General features: G+C 39.4%; 4 protein-coding genes across 8 annotated transcripts; 2 read left to right on the top strand and 2 right to left on the bottom strand.

Moving 5' to 3' along the window:
- Positions 1-295: 295 nt before the first annotated feature.
- Positions 296-1,552, bottom strand: pde6ha (phosphodiesterase 6H, cGMP-specific, cone, gamma, paralog a). The gene is made up of 3 exons (XM_085911753.1): positions 1,517-1,552; positions 815-928; positions 296-708 (listed from the first exon to the last, which is right to left on the bottom strand). Exons 2-3 carry the CDS (start codon positions 916-918, stop codon positions 591-593), a joined length of 222 nt encoding a protein of 73 aa, XP_085767879.1. The 5' UTR covers positions 919-928; positions 1,517-1,552; the 3' UTR covers positions 296-590.
- Positions 1,553-4,684: 3,132 nt separating this feature from the next.
- erp27 (endoplasmic reticulum protein 27) lies at positions 4,685-7,326 on the top strand. Of its 2 annotated transcripts, none has more exons than XM_085912512.1 (7): positions 4,685-4,803; positions 5,141-5,226; positions 6,343-6,480; positions 6,541-6,657; positions 6,718-6,843; positions 6,935-7,132; positions 7,228-7,326. In XM_085912512.1, the coding sequence occupies exons 1-7, from the start codon at positions 4,752-4,754 to the stop codon at positions 7,267-7,269; spliced, it is 759 nt and encodes a 252-aa protein (XP_085768638.1). In that variant the 5' UTR covers positions 4,685-4,751; the 3' UTR covers positions 7,270-7,326. The 2 variants fall into 2 exon arrangements, with proteins under 2 accessions (XP_085768638.1, XP_085768637.1); XM_085912511.1 differs by having other exon boundaries at positions 6,340-6,480.
- Positions 7,327-10,953: 3,627 nt separating this feature from the next.
- bglapl (bone gamma-carboxyglutamate (gla) protein, like) lies at positions 10,954-12,055 on the top strand. 4 transcript variants are annotated; one of them, XM_085912515.1, is made up of 4 exons: positions 10,954-11,015; positions 11,096-11,395; positions 11,746-11,842; positions 11,953-12,055. In XM_085912515.1, the coding sequence occupies exons 1-4, from the start codon at positions 10,955-10,957 to the stop codon at positions 12,053-12,055; spliced, it is 561 nt and encodes a 186-aa protein (XP_085768641.1). In that variant the 5' UTR covers position 10,954. The 4 variants fall into 4 exon arrangements, with proteins under 4 accessions (XP_085768641.1, XP_085768642.1, XP_085768640.1 ...); XM_085912516.1 differs by having other exon boundaries at positions 11,096-11,404; positions 11,755-11,842; XM_085912514.1 differs by having other exon boundaries at positions 11,096-11,404.
- Positions 12,056-13,961: 1,906 nt separating this feature from the next.
- Positions 13,962-18,259, bottom strand: LOC147057028 (sodium-dependent phosphate transport protein 2B-like). Its single transcript, XM_085911801.1, has 12 exons — positions 18,002-18,259; positions 17,815-17,928; positions 17,113-17,241; positions 16,894-17,037; positions 16,701-16,812; positions 16,205-16,397; positions 15,978-16,073; positions 15,623-15,743; positions 15,382-15,549; positions 15,170-15,286; positions 14,924-15,048; positions 13,962-14,844 (listed from the first exon to the last, which is right to left on the bottom strand). Coding segments are annotated over exons 1-12 (1,863 nt in total). The 5' UTR covers positions 18,003-18,259; the 3' UTR covers positions 13,962-14,301.
- Between the last annotated feature and the right edge of the window lie 1,356 nt (positions 18,260-19,615).

Below are 19,615 nucleotides of genomic sequence, written 5' to 3'. Positions count from 1 at the left end.
TAACTTATCTTCCACTTAACTTTACTTTTATTTAAACATGAGGTTGGTACTTACCTCATTATGATTATTTACTTTTTTAGGCATCAACTACCCGACCGTCTTAGAAACTTTTATACATTCATGTAAATCATCCAGAATATATGCAATTGGAAAAACAAATAAGACACATAAGCACTTTTTATTTGGGGTTATTGTTTATTGACAGTTCTATTCAACTGTAACGCTCATTCCTAAGAAAGAGGCTGTGTCTAAGTTGACACTTGCATAGTTCATAAAAATATATCTCTTCCACAGATGACCGGATAATAAGAAGGGGTGAGGTTCTGGTAAAAGGCAGGTAAGGATGGGCAGCAGGGCCTGGTAGATGTTATGTGCAAAGTGTTTTTCCTGGTAGTCCTCAGTTAAAGCATATTTGGATATTTGAACAGTTTTGGATCTACTGGGGCACTTGAGAGTTTCCCAAGATCCCATGTTACGCCTAACACAAGGAAGACATCAGGTCATTTGGGGCAAGTGGTGGTGGGGAAAAGTGGAGAACAGGTGTCATCAGTCTATACAACGCCATAAGGAATGACGTTGGATGAAGCTTTCTAGACGATTCCGTATTTGGCCAGGTCACTGAGCTCCATGTCACCGAAGGCCTCCCAAGGGCAAACCACAGTGATGTCTGTGCCCAGACCCTCCATGCCGGGGATGTCGTCTCCGAATCTGCGTGGACATGCCGGCGTAACATCACACACAGGTACACACACACACACACACACACACACACACACATAGTACACTTGTTGTGCAAGCTGTATTTTGTACTCACCCTTTCTGGCCGGGTTTTGGGGCCTTGCTTTTGAAGGTGCGAGTAGTCCTCTGCTTGAACTTGGGGGGAGCCCTGGCGGGAGCTGCAACTGCTGTATCTGCCATTGTTATTTTTCTGGAAGGAACATTTAAAAGGTGCTCAGTATTTTTTTTTCTTCAAAGCCACCTGAGGTTTGAATGATCTCACATGCAGATTACGTCTTGATACACAAACAGCTTCCTCTATTTTTACACTTGGTCGGCTTTAAAGATTACTCCTCAAGTGACACATGGCACGAGTCAGCACTAGATTATCTCCAATTTACCTCATTACAAAATGACATTGCAGCTAAGTGAAATCTGACTTAATCTGGTTGTCTGATCTTTGTTCAAATGGAAACTGAAAATGCATACATGTCCCTGAAAAAAAAAAAAAGCTGAGATATTTAAAATAGCTCATGAACAAAAAAAATGTAAATTCCCTGGAACCAGTTGGCTTCAAAGTGAAACGTTTCAGTTTTATACACATATTTTTTAAAAGTAATAGCATTGTTATATTGAAAAGGTGGACAAGACAAGAAAGTCAAATCAGTTTTTGGCTGTTTTACTACATGCAAAGTTAAAGTTAGAAAAGAGCAAAACAACAACAACAAAAATAATGAATCAACGTATCTGGCTTGTTTGCCAAGTTGCTGTAGCATAAAGGAAGAAGGTTCTTTCTTACCAGTTGATGCTGAGTGTCTGTCTCACTTCTTCTCGGCTCTTTGCGTTTGTGTTCCGTTTGTCATCCTGGCATCTCTTTTATACACCAACTGCTAATCCCCCCTCTCACAGGTACACGGTTCACCTCTGTGGTCATGGCCGCTAATTGGGCTCAGTGCTATTTTAGAGGCCAGAACACACGAGAACATTGCGTGTTACATAAGGACGCACGCATGACTCAGGAATAACACAAAGTTGTTGCTTTCTTGAAGGTTAAAATTAGAAATGGCTTAAAATTCCATAATGACTTAAGTGACATCAAGTCAAACCTTCACAGACATGTATTGAGGCCTACGCGTTATAATATGACAAAAAAATCTTTAAAATGACCAAAAGTAACTTTTGAAATGATTTTTTGGCAACAACAACAAAGTCAATATTCGAACCTACTGTTTTCTGTAGACCATTTGTTCTCATTAGGCTTGATGTGACTAAATGTTGCCGATTTCTGCTGACCGTGGGAATACTCTGGTCACCATTCGCTGGCCACAACCTTATTAAAAAAAAAAAAAAAAAAAGCTACAGCACATCCAAACTAGGGTTTGGGTTCCGCCGAGGGTTATAAACCATGGTTAGGGTTTCAAACTAGGTTTTAAAACTAGGGTTGACATTTTTATTATATTGAAATACTGTATCTGTAAGCAGTTGTTAAAGTGATATCAAAATTATTATTTTAATTCATAAAATGTACACAAATCTGAATCTGCCCTCAGGCTCATTTTACATCCACTCAAGATCTGAACTGAATTGACCTCAGTCTATATATCAAGAGGAGGGCTTATCTGATTTTAAATGAGCACCCACTGAAATTGTGCATCATGCTTTATTTACGTTCCTCATCCGCATGCGACCCACAGTACATATTTTTGTTTACATGCTTGATCGTCAGCCCTGCACACCGCTCACATACAGGCCAAGCAAATTCATTTGTCACAACATCAGTGGTTGAATCTCCAAGCAACACATTTTATATTCTTGAATACTCAAAATTGCCGCATCTTGTGTGCTTTTTGACTTTGATTTCTTTACCTCTCATGAACTGCTTGAGCCGCCAACTTGGAGGTTTTGATAGGATTGGGCCTTATCCAGATGAGTCAGTGCAAAAATGGTTTTAGTGTGAACGTGTTGATCCAAATCCTAATAATAGCGCAACCCCTTTGTGGGACAAGGAACTACGGTTGCTCATTCAAAAATATTAAAGTGGTTCTAGTAAATAACTACATTATACTAGTCTAGAATTAAAATTCAAGCTTAATTGTCTTGTAAAGTGTTTTCTATGCATTCTGCAAACATTCCCGCATTTGCTGCATCATGAGCAGGCTTGAGGATTACATGCTACACGGCAGAAGGCAAATGCACGGCATTCTAAGTTGTATAAGGGTGTCTTGAAAAATAGCTGCGGCCTATTTGCAAGTAATCTCAAAAGCTGAGGTTTACCTGCATTACATCATGACCTTTTCTCTCAGAAGCGTCGAGTGTGTCAGCCTGATCTGTTGCCCGGTCCACAGGTCTTAATGACATGTGGGTGAAGCACATGTATGGAAATATACATATTTCTGTCTCCAGACTTTCTATCGATATTTTAAATCAAATTCATCAGCAAGTGTTGATAAAAATAATAACAGTTGAAAACAAAGCAATATGACCAAATTTGTGAAAAAAGATTCATAAATACATTTAAAATATTGCTGATTGTCTCAACCATTAAAAGATGTTTTAATACAATATATACTACATCATAATGGTATTAACAAGAGCTTTTGTATTTTATTTATGACTTACTGCAACAAAGAAAGTTTTGTCATCTTCCATTGAAACATTCTCTTTTATGTTTAAAAATGGCATTTTAAAAATAGCTCCTCTGATCAAAAGGGAAAGAGTTCACAATTTGTGTCTAAAATTTGGTATTTTATTAAAGAAAATAGAAATCATTTTCTTTTTTACGATGAATGTTAATAAATATATCTAATTATTAAATTCTGTCAAAACTTGTTAATTCCAAAATCTATTTTTGTCTCTATTGTGATAAAGAAATTCAAAAGGAGCCCGAATAATAAAAGAATACATTACAATTAACTTATTTTATGTAGGTAGCAAAATTATTATCTTTTTCAAAATCCCTACAAGCCTTTAGCTTTTTTAAATGATCACTTATGTAACTTTTAAAACAATTCTCTGTCCCATCACCGGTGAGCAAGTGGGAATCCCGTAAGTCTCATCTACGTAGGCGACCCCTGATTTAGACACTTATTTCAAGACGTGACAACAAATGACGTAAGAGATTAGCATCGATATGGGTGGCCTTGTTTTTTTTTCAGCTTCTGATGTGTTTGTTGGTGAGCACATCCATGTTTACTGCTGTTAAGAAGCAACAGCAGTCATAGAGATACTGTTTATGACTGCAAACCAAACATGTGGATGACTAAGCCTTAAAGTAGATGTTGTTCTCCACTGCAGATGTTTTGCTGATCTGTGGTCAGCTACATTCAGTTCCACTTTTTTTTTCCCCCAACGAGTGCATCAAGCCCAACTGCTAGTTTGCTTTTGCTTTTCTACAACATGCATCCATGGTATTGGGAATGACTACTTGAATTATGTGAAACTGTTTTATGGGGGTTTATAAACATACTTGAACATTCAGATCAAAGCCTGGACATGACTTAAAGGGGAAGTCAAGTCAAATAATAATAATAATAAATTCACTAGTCTAAATATGGTATTCAGAATAATATTTTATTTGTGGGATAAGAATTATGCAGATGAATGTGCAGGTGTAAATTTAGATCACCTTTCTACCAACACACATTCGACAAATAATTGGCCTCATTTTAACCTGCGTGTATTGCCAGAACTCAAAATCTACATGGACATAAAACCTTTTCGCTAGCTCATTGGTATTTTTGAGTGGCATTGTAGATTAAAGATGATTGCAATTAGGCTACCAATACGTAAGACTGACACCTATTTTGGTCATTATTGACTCCCACTCCTCTCTTATGATGACACGTAATCCAATGTTCCTGCACCGAAATTTATCAGGACCAGCTGGCTGGTTCCCAAGAAACCTATCACAACGCACCACCACCACCACCACCACCACCACCACCACTACCAGCAGCAGACCCAAGGTAACACTTCAAGTCAAAAGGCTGCAAAGTTTTCGAAAAGCCCCTTGGACCTCTGAAAATACAGGAAAAATGCTCAGTGGACTCTTTTTCTTTATCCTGGTGTCTTGTGTCACTGCGAACGGTAATTTCATTCATGCAAGATGTGTCTTTAATCTCATATTTTTTTTGTTTTTTTTACCACTGATTTGACCAATAACTTAATTTGAGCGTAGTTTCTTGAGTGTACATATGTCATAGGTTTTGGAATTTAAATTTGTATTATTTAAAATGAATTACGTAGTGAATCACTTTCCTGGCGAAGGGAAGTAATAATATTTATTCATCTCATCGAGTCAGTCAACTTAAAACCATTTTTAAAACTCGGTAAATTCACCTTGAGGATGTCATCAAGTATTGATAAAACAATTGCATCGTGTGATATGTAACAAAATGTGTGGTTGTTGTTTTTTTCTTCTCAGATGTGACGCTCCCGAGATTAAACGACACCAAATCTGCAGAGGCCTTCATCGACTCTGCCGAAGTGGTGGTAATCGGATTCCTGGAGGTCAGTGAAATGAGACGGACATTTTAAAATAAAACAATTTAGTGGAGCAATGTATTACAATATCTTTCATGTCGCAAAGCAGACATAGAAGAGCCAAATTAAAAGTCGAAAACGTTTGTCTGCGTGTCTGATGGCAAGTCTGCTCGAAAGAGGGACATCATGGGCTTTGCCAACTTGCCGCGCCTTTGGCACGGCTGTAGTGAGGTCAGAGGTTGACTGGTTTTCTGATACATTGCTCGCCCTCTGGCTGTCCTCCCCATGCGGGGGACGATGGTCGGCCACTTGACAGGAAGTGCTCAAGCAAAGGCTTGTGGGAGAAGCGTTGTTAAATCTCCTCCAAACAACTGTAACAAAATAGACTGTACCCGTGTATGAACCCATATTTTTATTGGTTTCTCTGGGATTTCAAATGATTTCCCAGGGAGTGTGTAATAACGTCTCTGAAATAGCAACCGTTTAATGTCTACGTTCATTCCTGCATTTTTTTTTTTCCCCTCCTCACTTGCTTTTTGTTACGACCACGTTCACGGTTTCAGTTGCATTTTTTTCTTTTTGGTTTTGAGGGAAGAAAAAGAATTCAACCGATTGCGATGGACTTCGACGATTTAAGGATGCCTAGAAATTCCCTCGTCGCGCTTTTCTTTTTACATGCAGCATGTGGGAATGAAATGAGGATTCCAGATGGTTGTTAAAATAAAAAATGTCGACATTTATGAATTGAGCAGTTATTTTAAACAATTACAATCGAAAGTCAAACTGCCTTCATTTTCACTTACTATTGAGTGAGTTGGCTGGCCCATCATTACCAATATTAACTAGAAATTTCAAAATAATTCTAAATATTATAAAAACACAACTAAAGAACATTTGACACTTAATCAGTATTGTGACAGAAATTGTAATTGTGGTTTGAATTCAATTCAATACAAACAATCTTGCTGAAATCTACTTTTTATTTGATGTCATGCTTTATTATTTAATTTATTCTTGAAGGGCAAGTAAGAATGTCCATGTTTTATTTGACTGTGCAACATTCGGTTAGGATCATTGAGGCTACACTGCGTTTGTGTTTTTTGCTATTCACAAATTGTATGAAACTAAACCTTGACACAGCAGGGAGAAGAAAGTCGCGGCTACAAAGAGTTTGCGGCAGCGGCAAAGAACGTGGATTCCGTCTCAATGGCCGTTTGTACTTTGAAAGAGGTGTGGGCTGACTACGGCATTAAATCAGACACCATCGCTCTTTTCAGAAAGGTACTAACATGGCTGTCAGCACATTTGGCAGGATGATGCTCAAGTCTACGTTATGTCCAGGCAGACAACCATCAAGAGAACCTTGTGATTGCCGAGATCGAGCAGCTCAAGATTGACGGTCTTGTGAACTTCATCATTGTGAATCAGATCCGCTACATAACAGAATACAACCAAGTGGTGAGTCCACCTGCACAGTGCAATGCTTTTACTACTTTCCTAATGCTGCTCTTTCCTCAGACAGCTGTGGGTCTCTTCAACTCTGAAGTAAAGACACACCTCCTGCTCTTTGCCAACAAGGGGCGGAAAGAATTTAAGGAGTTAAAGGAGAAGTTAAGAGCTTTGGCCCCGGAGTTCACTAACAAGGTGAGAATAAAGCGAAGAAAATTCATAGCGCTTTGTGACTCAACATGCTGTGGCAAAATCATATTAAGAAACAAATCAAACTGTCTTGAAGTTCTTGTTTGTGGTCATCAATGGTGCTGAAAACTCCAACGTCCGCTCCTTGCGCTACTTTGGACTGAAATCTGAAGACCTCCCACGTGTTGGTATCTATGACGGTGACTCTGACATGAAGTGGCTGCTGCCTGAGGGAGACGTTTCTACTGAGCGCGTGCGAGACTTTTGCAACTCTTTCTTGCGAGGGGAATTGAAGGTGAGCGGCCATCAAGGCAAAAATGGAACTTTGTCATGTTTATTACAGATTGAGTGATTGTATTGATTGATCCATACATTCGTTGGACTTTTCAGGAGATGAAACAAGCCGGAACAGAGACGAAAACAGAGCTGTAATAGTGGTAAAAAAAAAAAGTGACTGATATTCTAAAGTGAAAAGAATAAATATTCTCCTGGTGAGCCTTCATTTTTGTTGCAAACAGCGCAGGAAGCTTTCACGATGTCCACAGCTGTACGTCTAATTGGTCGTGCGTCTTGTTTTGTTTTGTCTGTTTATGCCAACGCGAGCGAGGCTGTCTGCGGCCCGCTTTGCTGACCGCGTGTCGGCGGCCACAAGCTGCGGACAGGCTGGCACGCTTTGTCCGTCTGACCACAAATGTCACAGTCCACAACCACAACACAACCGCCTCAGTGAGAGTGACACACAGCAGAGCAGGAAGACACAGAATTTAGACAATGGTCAAAGGTCATCAACATGTTACTTTCAAATGAAGTGAGTGGAAATGAAGGATTGGGATCCATCCATCCATTCATTTTATAGCCTGAAGTATGTATACCATTCATTGTATATGGTACAAAAAATGGATTGATGGATTATCTCATGTTTTATTTAAAATCACGCATGACAGCCATTTGAGATTTTAAATTCTGTGACTTGAAAGGCATAATTAAAGCAAAAGCTTCCATTTTATGCCCTCAGGAGCTCAGATGAATGTTCAGTAAAAAAAAAAAAAAATGGCAAAAATGAAAAACACATTGGATGCAGACACTGTGAGAGAAAACATTTGGGATGAGCCCAGCAATGTCCATTTGAATAAGAGGGGAATTTCAAGGTCCAGACGGAGATCAACATAGTGTAATTGTCAGTGCCGTCTTGCCAAGCCCAAGCATCCGGCACAATTGGGAAACCCTGACAGGTGGCATCCAGACAGTCTTGGATGGAGTTTGGATTTGGTTTAAGTGACATAACACATCGGGTTTTTTTTATATCACAAAGAGGCAAACAAAATTGATTTTTTTTTTTTTAAACAGTGTGAGTCACTATTGAGTCAGAGCATGAATGAAACTGATAATTGAGCATGCTAAATAATAAATGTTGAGCACATTTGAACGATTAAAGATGGTGAACAATTAATAGACACAAATGCACATGGCGATGTCATGTCCGAATTTTTTTTTTCCCCAGGAAATATTGATAAAACAACCTTCATTTTAATGCTGCCACTTCAGTGACATAAAATTGCATTTGATATTATATTTGAAATATTGTGAGCATTAACAATATATATTATATTTGCAAAACCACTATTCAAGTTCATTTGACAGACGTACTCCATGAGCGAATTGCAATACCAGCTGCTTCTTAAAAGAGTCACTTTTGAAAAAACAAACATTTGACCCACATAGGGACATGCACATTCCAAAAACTGGCCCCTAAAGCCCAACTTATTGCAAAAGTCTAGCACAAATACAACCCCATAATTATCGTATGAGTTACTCAGAAAAAAATAGTTTTTTCTCTGAAAGGCCACAACAGTGAACATGTCAGTCTCAAGAATTATTGCTCTGGGCAATGGGAACATAAATAAGCATTTAAAAAAAAAAAAGTGCACACAATTATACAATGGACACACTCACCTGGATAAAAAGCCAGTATGCATGAATCTAAAAATCAGATTCAAATCAATGCAAAATGTATAAAAAGCATTTCAAGCATATATATCATACTTATACAAATTGCTGTGTATGTATTTTCTAAAACATATAACATGATTTGAGGTATAAAAAAAAGTGTCCATAAACCATACATTTTAATGGCATGAATAATTGCAACAAAAACTATGTAAAATAAATCAGATGAGGATATCTGAGATTACATATCTTCCCTTTTTGGATAAAAACATTTCATTTGCAAAGGGCCAAAACTTCCCAAGTAACAATTTGGTCAAATGTTTTGTCCTCACTTTAGGCCATGTGAGTGTTATTTCTCCAAATGATTGACCAGCCTAAAGTGTTGAAAGAATTATTATAAATAATCTTTTTCGCATCTGCTTCCACGAGTGTCCGTGTTTGACCCTCCCAAAAAAGTCATGTATTTTTGTCTGTCTGGCTTTACCCACAAAGAAAGAAGCTCTTCATAGACAATATGATTTCCGACGTTTGAAGAAAGTTGCAGCATATTTATGTGAACCCAATCCGCACAATAAAGAAAAAACATAAAGCTAGACATTGAAATTACACGGCTCATTCTCCAAGACAAATGCTTGACACCAGGAATAACACGAGACTACAGGAAACCAGGCATGAAGGTCAGACTAGACTCGTAGTAACAACTTATAGACAACACTTGGCAGTCTCGTGTGCATATTCTCTATAACCAACATTTCATTGCAGTTCGTTGCAGTTTTCATTGCAACCATATCTCATATTGAAAACCGCACGCGTATCAGCGTACGGCAACACATACCATAGGCCTTCCTTATATTTAGCTATGTGTGTCTATGGGGCCACCGCTTCTTGTTGCCAAGATTTTGTCGTCCCTAAATAGTGCTTGCCCGCGGCTGTGGCGGGACACTGTAGCACTCTAATTAAGTCTGTCGCATAATGAGCCTGACCGCTACTCCGTGTCACTCGATTAGAAGCTTGCGGTGCAACTCGCACTGTAGTTTGGGGTTTGTGGGAGTGGGATATGTGGGGCAAAGGGAGATGATAGCAATGGCACAACTGGCAAATTCGGATTCTGCAGAAGCAATACGCGATTAAAATCCAATCAAATTCCATCTACGTGTTATTATTTTGGGTGATATGATCGTCATTAGATTGAAAGGGCTGTCATAATGGTCCTATACTGAACAGTAGAACATTTGTGCACTCAGGACAAACTGTTCTGGAACACTGCTTAGCTTTCCATCTGTTTAAATGAAGATGTACAGATTGAAGATGATACAATTTCTCAGAGGAGATATAGAATATGAACTCACTTCAGGTTCAAATCGTCTCTGTACTCAAACACGTGTTGACTGTAAGGAAATGTTGTAATACGTAACAGTCTTGTGAGCCGCTGTTAATAATGAACTTTTGCTTTTAATTGTTTCGAAATGTTTGCTGAAGATGTATTATTTTATCTTTATGAGCAATTGATTTCTTTTTTTCTTTCTCCAGTATTTGACTGTTGGTACATCTTACAGTGGCGAATAAATATAGCTTCTAGAAATAAAAACCCCTTCCTTAATTTTAATGGGCCTAACTACGCTACTGCAATTTAATGTTGGTCTTTATGATCATACTTGATCTAAGAATTTTTTTTTTTTGTGGCACTTAACGTAACGATTGACCTAGGCAATCTAATCAACTATACTTCAACATAAGCTTGTATTGCAATAGGCTATCATCTTCATCATCAATTATTATCCTCATCATTAATCATATGGGACAGGGAGCATTTTGCGGAGATTCTCAGAGAGTATATGAAAAGATTATGTAACTTTAAGTGCCATTTGATGTGAACAGTTTAGGAATTCCAGCCTGAAGCAGGCCAGGAACTTTTGGGGTTGAGTGAGAGGGTGACTGAATTCTTGGAGCGGGTCCCAGGCTGGAGTGGGAGTTTTTGTGGCAACCTCCCTTGACAAGTGCAAGAGGAGATGTTGACATATGATTCTCCAGCCAATCAGGTCTCCTCCCTGTCTGAATCCCATCGGGGACAAGAGTATATAATGGAGCTCGTTTCAGGAGGATGGAAGCAGAACCTACTGGCTGATCCGAAGGACCAACTGAACAAGTCAAACTTCAACTCCAAGACAACATGAAGACTCTGAGCCTCCTCGCCATTTGTGCTCTCCTCTCAGTATGCTGGGCCACAGGAGGTAAGGAGCGTTCTGGAACATCACCATCCGTGCTTGGGGAAAATGTTGCTCATGACTTCTGTTTTGTGTCCTTTCAACAGTTGTGGAACACGACGGCGACTCTGACCATTCAGACGCCGGCGATCTCGCCGCTGTCGTGGTCGATGATGCTGGAGACAACGGTGATGCCGGAGACAACGGAGATGCCGGAGACAACGGAGATGCCGGAGACAACGCCGACTCTTCAGCCTCCGACTCTTCCAACTCATCCTCAGACTCGTCCGATTCGGATTCAGACTCCAATTCTGATTCCGACTCAGCCTCTGACTCCGATTCTGACTCTACCTCCTCCTCCTCTTCTTCCTCCTCTTCTTCCTCCTCCTCTTCATCTGAGTCAGACAGTGTTGAAGGTAAGCGGTTGATATAGTAATATAGCAAACAAGCTGAATAATATGGGTTAGTGACTCCCAAACTGATTGGATAGTTTAAACTGTAAAAAAAAAAAAAAAAAAGCACTTAAAAATAAATTGCTCACAGATCATTAGATTGTGTGAATGCAGTGAAATCTCTCTTGTAACTTTTTCTGCCTCCAAGGTGAAATCATTTCTCGACATACAAATCATAATTACACAGAGAACACTTTAGTTGTGAGATGTATTGTATGTTTGCATGCTTTTTACCGCCTCCAAGCATTTCTTGTTCGTCTTTGCATTTGAAATATACATCAAAGTTTTCCACCTTCTAGGGACAGACGCTCAAGATTCTCACGTGGTCATGAAACGTGACGTGGCTTCCGTTTTGCTGAGGACGAGACGCCAAGCCCCTCTCTCCTTTTACCAGATGGAGCGGTATGAGTTGTTTTTAAAATGATTTCACTTCCATTCAAAGCGCATGTCATTAAGTTGGTTAGTTCCAGATCACGACTAGTCAATAATTCAACATCTTCATTCCACCGCAGCCTGAGAGAGGTGTGTGAGCTGAACACAGGCTGCGATGAGATGGCGGAGACACAGGGCATCGTGGCGGCCTACACGGCTTACTACGGACCCCCTCCCTTCTAAGCCGTCCCGCTCGCCCGTCACCTACGTTTGTCTCTATTTCATAATACGATTGCGATCAAGAGCATCATCTACCCTCCAACAAGAGGCAGACAAACCAAATCTGGTTTGGACCACGTTGTGATTACACAAACGGAGGTCACAAACCTTTGCACAAGAGACGTCCAGAGAGGTGCACATAAAGTATGCAGTAGCCCATATATGTTGAAATGATTCCTCAGCCGCCCGCCCCTTTGTATAACACGATGAATGGTGCTAAAAGTGTATTTGAATGATTGTATTGATATATTTATGCTATGCTTTAGCAGCGGTTATAGCAATGAGATCATAGTGTGTGAGATGTACGTGAATTATCTGCCATGGCTGTAACCACAAGTTGCCTCTGAATTTCAAGGAAATAAATTATTTTGTTTGTCCAACAATGACTTTGATAGAAATCCTTTAAAAATGATTTTAAGGAAGCCTTTTGAGCATTTTGTGTATCCTGGAGTTGTCCTAGGTACTAGTATGCTCTTCGTCCTCTCTCGTTAGACAATTCAGTGCACTAGTAGAATGGCTAGTGTGCACAACAATGGTTAGTAGTCGAGGACAATTTAGCAGCATAGTAGCAGCATGTTACGAGTTGACATCTAGTCCGACTAGTAAAGGGCTTAGTCAAGTGGATCACAAAAGTAATATAGCAATTCTACTTGTATGTTGTTTTACTTGTCTTGACAAACAGCGTACTAGGGCATTGACCTTAAAGTGAGTATCAAGGATCTCAAATAGCATTTTTTTTTCTCAACAGCTCGGGCAAAATTGCTGACAATTTTTGTACTGATCACTAGATGTCAGTGTTGATCATACAGATTGGATTGGGCTTTTCTAATACTATGTCACACCTATACTTAGTTCTGATATGACACAAATAATTAACTTGGCTATCAGTATTAGATAAAGACTGGATAATAATTTGCACAATTATGTTCAGCAGGTACTACATGGGTCATTGCCAAGATTTTCTGATTAGGATCGGGACAACTCATCATACATACCACCAATCAATTTACAGTTGCTTTCTTTTGATTGTATAAATAAATGTAAGAAAAAAAAGAATACTAGATGAGGTAAGTGCTTCAACTTTATTGTATATTTATATATATATTTATTTTATTTTAAATACCTTAACTTGTATTTCACATTTCCTCAGAGATGTCTTCTGTCAAGTTCCCAAAAAACAGTAGAGCTCAAGAGCGCCGTCTGCTGGACGTCCAACGCAAGTACAAGCGCACCATGCACTCATCTTTTCGTTTGTTACTTTGTTTTTGATTTTATGCAGTGTATTTGATTCATCTTTTTACCAAGGATTTAAAATTTCACAGGTGGAATTATGACGAGATAAGATTAGCATGCGCCTGTGATTAACATGCTCACCTAAACAAGGTTAACCTGCACACACACAGTAGTCATTATCACAGTCACATGTGCTTCTTCTCTCTTATCAGTTGGAAAGACAAAAATGCAAAGTCCAGCATGCGTGCGTGCATTCGTATTAACTAAGAATGTTTTACTTTTTGCAAATACAAATTGAGACCAGAAACAGGTTTCCACTTGGTTAGGGGGGGGAGGGCTGCGTCTCTTACAATATCTTACTGTAAACTAGTTTCTCAGTTAGAAGGAGTCTTTTTAAAGCATGAAGAGAAACGAGTGAATCACCAACTTGGATAAATGACATGAAATGCGAGTAAGCAATGACTCTTGAGCAAACTGCACTGACGTCTTAACGCGTGACAGGTCATGTGGATTTATTTCCTGGATGTGCTATATTATTAGAAACAAATGGAGAAATGATAGAACAAAAAATATTAAAAGTAGAAAATGATGCCAACATTACACATGATTCAGGTTGAAAAGGTTTATTTAGATGGACAGTCATCTAATTTTAAACATATTCTTTGAATATAATCACTTTGCATAATTATAAAATCATTTTACACCTTAAAACGATGTGTGAACGAGGTCGCAGTGTCATCAAATCTACAAATCTACAAGATACAAATGGTGAAGGCTGTTACGGCATTATTGGAAATGGAAAAAATTATCATTGAAAAGTGGCACACAGATATGGTAATTACCATTAGTTTTACGTTAATCGCAGACAGTTTTTAAAATAGGCTCACTGTTACCTCATTATACCTCTTAAATAATCTAGTGAAGAGATAAATAATGTTCATCTTGTGCAATAATTGTGTTTAGCATGCAAAGGACTCTCAAAGTTTGGTCAGTTTCACACTGTTTGGCTCAAACTTGATCTCAATTCCCAGCTCTGTGTCGTCACACATTGCCGGGTTATCGTAGGCTTCTTTCTGCCGCTCTTTGTCGTCTTTCCCTTTATCTTCGTCACGGTTGCAGCATTTGCAGCAACAGCAACATTTGCCAGTGAACACAGCCACTACTTTGTCCCAGGGTTCTAGAGAGTGAGCCCAAAGCGGGAGGAAGTCCCAAGACCGCAACACTGCCGGCAGACATTCGGGCTTCCTCTTCTGCAGCACATTGATGATAACGATGATGATGAGAAGAGCCACGAGAGGGCAGGCCACGCCCACTAGGACCTGCCATCCGGCCAGCGACAGACTGAAGACGAGGACTGGCAGAAGGAAGAAGCAGCAGATGATGTAGACTGCGGCGAACCAGCGGTAGGAGGCCGTGACGTTGCCCAAAGCTTTGGCCAGTCGGATGGGCAATCGGGTGAATGGAATCGGATACCACAGAATGATGCCGGAGATGTTGAACAGGAAGTGAACCAGGGCAATCTGGAGAAGCCATCCGTGCACTTTATTAGCATGCAGGTAAATCACCAAAGTGCATTTCTTTTGAAATATTGTTTAGCACCTGCAGAGCGTTACCCAACGTGTCTGCTGGACTGGCCATGGCTGCCAAGATGGCCGTGGTGGTGGTGCCAATGTTGGAACCAAGGGACAACGGATAGGCTCTCTCGATGCTGATGACGCCGATACCTACAGGTAGGGCCCATGAGAATTGTCTTTGGGGTAATCACTTCAGATGAACATGCTCAGATTGTATTTTTTTTTTTATTTTAAGGTTCTGGTTGGCGTACGGACAAACGAGTGATCTCACCAACAAGCGGAGTGATAGCGGAGGTAAAAACAGAGCTGCTCTGCACAATGAATGTCATTCCAGCTCCGACTAAAATGGCAATGTATCCTGTGACCCAACCAAAGGGGAACGGGAAATCTGTACACAAGTGTTAGCATAGAACACCTTAAGCACTCTAATGCAATGCGTTGCCTTGTCCAAGGTTAAAAAAAAAACCTTGTGCATCCACTCACCAGTGTTAAGTATTTTCTTGATAATCATGGCCACTTGACCTTTCAGCATGGAGTTGAGCAACTTGACTATAAGCAGCAGGCAGGAGCACAACACCAGCAGAGAGAGAGCCAGGAGGATCAAACCCACAGCCAGATCGGACAAGTTCACGTCTACAAAAAGGTGATCACCTGACAAGACGCACACAGTCATCGTGTCAACTACGCGCATAGATGAAATTCTTTTATGTCGTATCATGCTCACATTTTTTAATGTTGAACGTCTGTGAGATGTTTTTGAGTGTAAAAGTGGAGTTGCCGTCAGTCCAGCACATTGAAGGAGAGGTGCAGTTCTCTGGACCGGGAACAGTGACATTTACGGTGCTCTGAAAATACAGACACATTTTTTGAAGAAAACAATTAACTGTATACAGGGTGTCCCACAAGTCACAATATGCTTCCCTTTTTCTATTTCATTACGACGTGAAGCTACCAGCATTTGACAGCTCAGGCTTTGCCGTTTTAATAAGCATTAAGTATTCCCTGATATATAAATAGAAAATAAGGAAGTGTAATGAGATTTTGGGGGACAACTTGTATTGTTGCGCCGATGATACTACCATGTTGGTATAAGTTTCACACCACCTCTTGATGAGACTTTTGTTCCGGGCTTCTGGGTCTCCAGTGGCTATTTGGCTTAAGACAGACTTGTCTAGCTGTCTCAGCGGGGGAAAAAAAATAGAACATTGAGAAATGTGCAATTGTAATACTATTATCGTAATACTAGTATTGTAATCAACCAAGACAAACGTGTCCCAATCCCCAAATTCATTCGACTTGCTTTTACCTTTATAATAGAATCTGTGAGGACATCTGTGATAACATTCAAGAGGTCAGGAGCCTCTCCGCTCTGGATCTGGAACGAGTCGATAATGAGCTTGGTGACCTCGTACAAGTAGCCGGTGGCGACCTCTAGAGGCAGCAGCACCAGAACCGACAGCCAGTTGAAAAAATCGTGCACCGTGGCCCCTGCAAATGCCCTGAGCGCAGTCGGAAAGACAATTTAGATGAACGCAGAGCGGATTGAACTTTGCGACGTACACTTTTACATTAGCGTGTTATTAGCGTATCACTTGGGATTATGACTACTGTGTCTGTTTTATGACCCATCAGATGATTTATTGGACTCCCGCAGCAATAATAGACATTCTCACCAGCCTTCAAGCTCATACAATTCAGATGTGACTAAAACACAATATTCATCGGAATGGAAATGAAGCCACCTATTGGATCGGGGGGAAATAACCATCTGTTTTATTCCCGACTCCTGCTTTAGAAGTTACCTGCGAAAGATAGTACGGTCCCCAGCCTGTGTCATGGCAACGAGTGTATTGGTGACTGAGGTGCCAATGTTAGTACCCATGATGATTGGAACAGCCAGCTGGACTGATAGCACTACAAGACCAAAAAAGATATCACTATCATCTCCTCATGCCTACTAGATGTTGTCACACCACCTTGTGTGTTAGCACTCACATCCAGAGGAGACCATGCTGACCACAATGGAGGACGAAGTGGATGAGCTCTGAACCAGCAAAGTGACCAGGACGCCAATGACCAGACCGGCCAGAGGGTTGGACAGGACAACATTGTCCTGCATAATGCCGCCTGCTGCTTTGCCTGGATGGACAAGGTGGATTTTATTTTGATTGTTCAAATGCATCATAGTGACATGACACACTTTCTTTCGCTTACCTCCAACAAGCTGGAAGGCTGAGCTGAGGATGTCTAGGGAGCAGATGAACATGTAGAGAAGGCCTAGTAGCACAGCCAACTTCAAAAGTGACACCAACACCCGCAGCACCTTCCCTTTGGTGTCCAAAGCTGACAACATACACACAAAAAACACATCCAACTCATTTTAATCACTTTATCAAATGTGTTGAAATAGTAGCTATCCAATAGGGATGTGCATCTTTCCGATAAAAAAATCAATATAGAAAATGTAACAAATCTGTTGGGTGTCGGGCCCCAGCTAACTATTGTTTCAATAAATAATGAATTTATCATTTTGGTGATAAATTGATGAATCCGATTTAATTTCCATCCATTTATTTTAACACAGGTTTTATATTGACGGTCCAGAGAACAGACTAACAAATTAATTATGATTCGGTTACCGTTTAGGACCATTCTGATCATTGTTTTCCAAAATGTATCCACATATTTATGTTGTGCTTAACATTGATTTATCATTACAACACCAAATCTGAACCACACCCTATGTTCTTCAATAAATGCAGTTTTATTTATGACTTAATGACAAACTGTATGGTGGCAGTAGATAATCATAATATAATGCTTGTTGAACTCACCCAATAGTGGCCAACGCCTCGCTTTTGGCATCATGCCAGTCAATATCACTCTTGAGAAATGCACATTTCAATTCCTCCTCACCTGACCATGGCACTCCGGTGTCTTTCAGCTCAGGCAAATCCCAAGGGTCTTCCTCATCTGGTGGCCCATCATCCACCAGTGCCAGAGTAGACTGTGCGGGACTTCCTCTTTGCACTATTTGCACATTTACAGAACCCAGTTATATTATCATCAGTTTGGACAAGAAGTCTTCCGTTCAGAAACTTACTTTTGCTGCCATTTCTTTCAATATGCTCCTCCGTAAACTGAAATGATAAAGTGAAAACAAAAAAACCTTGATATTCATTTGTAATGCATGTAATTCCAATAAGGGTTATAATATTTTGGGATTTTTCAGTTTTATTTCATTTTGACTATGGTATTTAATTTCAATTAGTTTTCATTTGGATGTATTTTTTAGAATTATTCAGTTTTACTCATACGTTTTTTTTGTCAAAAAATGCTTTGTTTTTTATTAGTTTTAGTATTAATCTATTGAAAGATAAGTGGGATATTTGTCAAGCATAAGATTAAAATATAATTGTGCAATAATTTAAGGTAGACTACAATTCTTAAACGACAGTTTGACCTTCTGCCATTACCAAAAGAAATATATTTATAATGCATCATGAACACATGTATGAATGAATATATTATATTATTTGACAAAGATGGAAATGATGGTTACTTAGTTCTAACTTTAGTTATTTCATTATTTTTTATTAACTATATTAATCTCGATTCCAATATTTTTGCTGATTTTAACATTATCATTTAAATTCTCAATTAATAGCCAATACTTTATTTTTCAATAGTTCCAAAAGCCACACCAATTGAATGACTATTGCACACATTTAGCCACTCACATGCCACAAGGTATTGATCAGTAAAATTCCATTAGTACAACACGGTGACACGGAAATAAAACTCAATTGATTTTCTTTTTCTATGTTTCACTTACACACACACATGCGCGCACACACACATTCACACAGTCAACTTTTACATTTTAATATTTGATATCATGACACGGAAATAAAGCTTAATTGATTTTCTTTTTCTATGTTTCACTTACACACACATTCACACAGTCAACTTTTGCATTTAAATCTTTGATATCATTCTAAAATGAGAGTTATACTCACAACAAGTCTGCCTCAGTTTGCTCTTTAAATATGTGCTGTTATTCATTTACTAACTAATGGAATGAGATAATGCATAAAACACGAATGATTCAGATGTTTAAGTAAAAAAAAAAAAAAATAATAATGTTTTTGGGTGTTTGCACGTATTGCCATTATACAAGCCCCCCCAATTCAACAAATTTGCATTAATTTGTGTCAACTGATTATACATGATAAAAGCAAAAAGATACAGCTGCAATAAAAAAAATAATTTTCAAGTTTGAGTTTGTACTTTAGGCTTACAATAAAAAATATACATGACTTTGATACAAAACTCTAAAATGAATGATATGAATAGTAATGTCCTCACCGCAGGTGGCTTGAGTCCATCCATGCTGTCTGCTGTCAAATGCTACGTGCACACAGGTAGAATGTTGTGGTGAAGGAGAATCGGTGGGTGTCTTCACATCACTAAGAGCTCCCACCAATAAGATCAACACACCTTGCTTAGTCTCTCACAAATTTCTTGTAATCGCTACTCTGACGTGTGTTGCAATCCAACCCACATTGTTCCAGGTGCCTGCATGACTCTCCTACTGTGGATGTGACTAACACATTGTGTGCGTGTGTGTGTGTCTGGGGATCATTGTAGTACAATATTGATCTTTTTAATAGACCTACACGTTGGTCAACATCACAGTGTGCTAAATTTATACTTT

This window comes from Syngnathus leptorhynchus, chromosome 5 (genome assembly GCF_054491065.1).
Source record: "Syngnathus leptorhynchus isolate UIUO chromosome 5, UIUO_Slep, whole genome shotgun sequence".
NCBI lineage: Eukaryota > Metazoa > Chordata > Actinopteri > Syngnathiformes > Syngnathidae > Syngnathus > Syngnathus leptorhynchus.
Note: the sequence above shows the minus strand (reverse complement) of the source record. Positions and strands in the feature narration are given on the sequence as shown.

Excerpts from the sequence above, each read along its gene's own strand:
- erp27 (XM_085912511.1), top strand. The coding sequence starts at position 4,752 with ATGCTCAGTGGACTCTTTTTCTTTATCCTGGTGTCTTGTGTCACTGCG. Across the intron at positions 5,227-6,339 it reads TGGTAATCGGATTCCTGGAG|CAGGGAGAAGAAAGTCGCGG; the intron begins GTCAGTGAAATG and ends ACCTTGACACAG. Across the intron at positions 6,481-6,540 it reads CCATCGCTCTTTTCAGAAAG|GCAGACAACCATCAAGAGAA; the intron begins GTACTAACATGG and ends CGTTATGTCCAG.
- LOC147057028 (XM_085911801.1), bottom strand. Across the intron at positions 15,550-15,622 it reads GACGTTCAACATTAAAAAAT|GTGATCACCTTTTTGTAGAC; the intron begins GTGAGCATGATA and ends GCGTCTTGTCAG. Across the intron at positions 15,049-15,169 it reads CGCTATCACTCCGCTTGTTG|GTATCGGCGTCATCAGCATC; the intron begins GTGAGATCACTC and ends CCCTACCTGTAG.
- pde6ha (XM_085911753.1), bottom strand. The coding sequence starts at position 918 with ATGGCAGATACAGCAGTTGCAGCTCCCGCCAGGGCTCCCCCCAAGTTC. Across the intron at positions 709-814 it reads CCAAAACCCGGCCAGAAAGG|ATTCGGAGACGACATCCCCG; the intron begins GTGAGTACAAAA and ends ATGTCCACGCAG.
- bglapl (XM_085912513.1), top strand. The coding sequence starts at position 10,955 with ATGAAGACTCTGAGCCTCCTCGCCATTTGTGCTCTCCTCTCAGTATGC. Across the intron at positions 11,016-11,095 it reads AGTATGCTGGGCCACAGGAG|TTGTGGAACACGACGGCGAC; the intron begins GTAAGGAGCGTT and ends TCCTTTCAACAG. Across the intron at positions 11,843-11,952 it reads TCCTTTTACCAGATGGAGCG|CCTGAGAGAGGTGTGTGAGC; the intron begins GTATGAGTTGTT and ends ATTCCACCGCAG.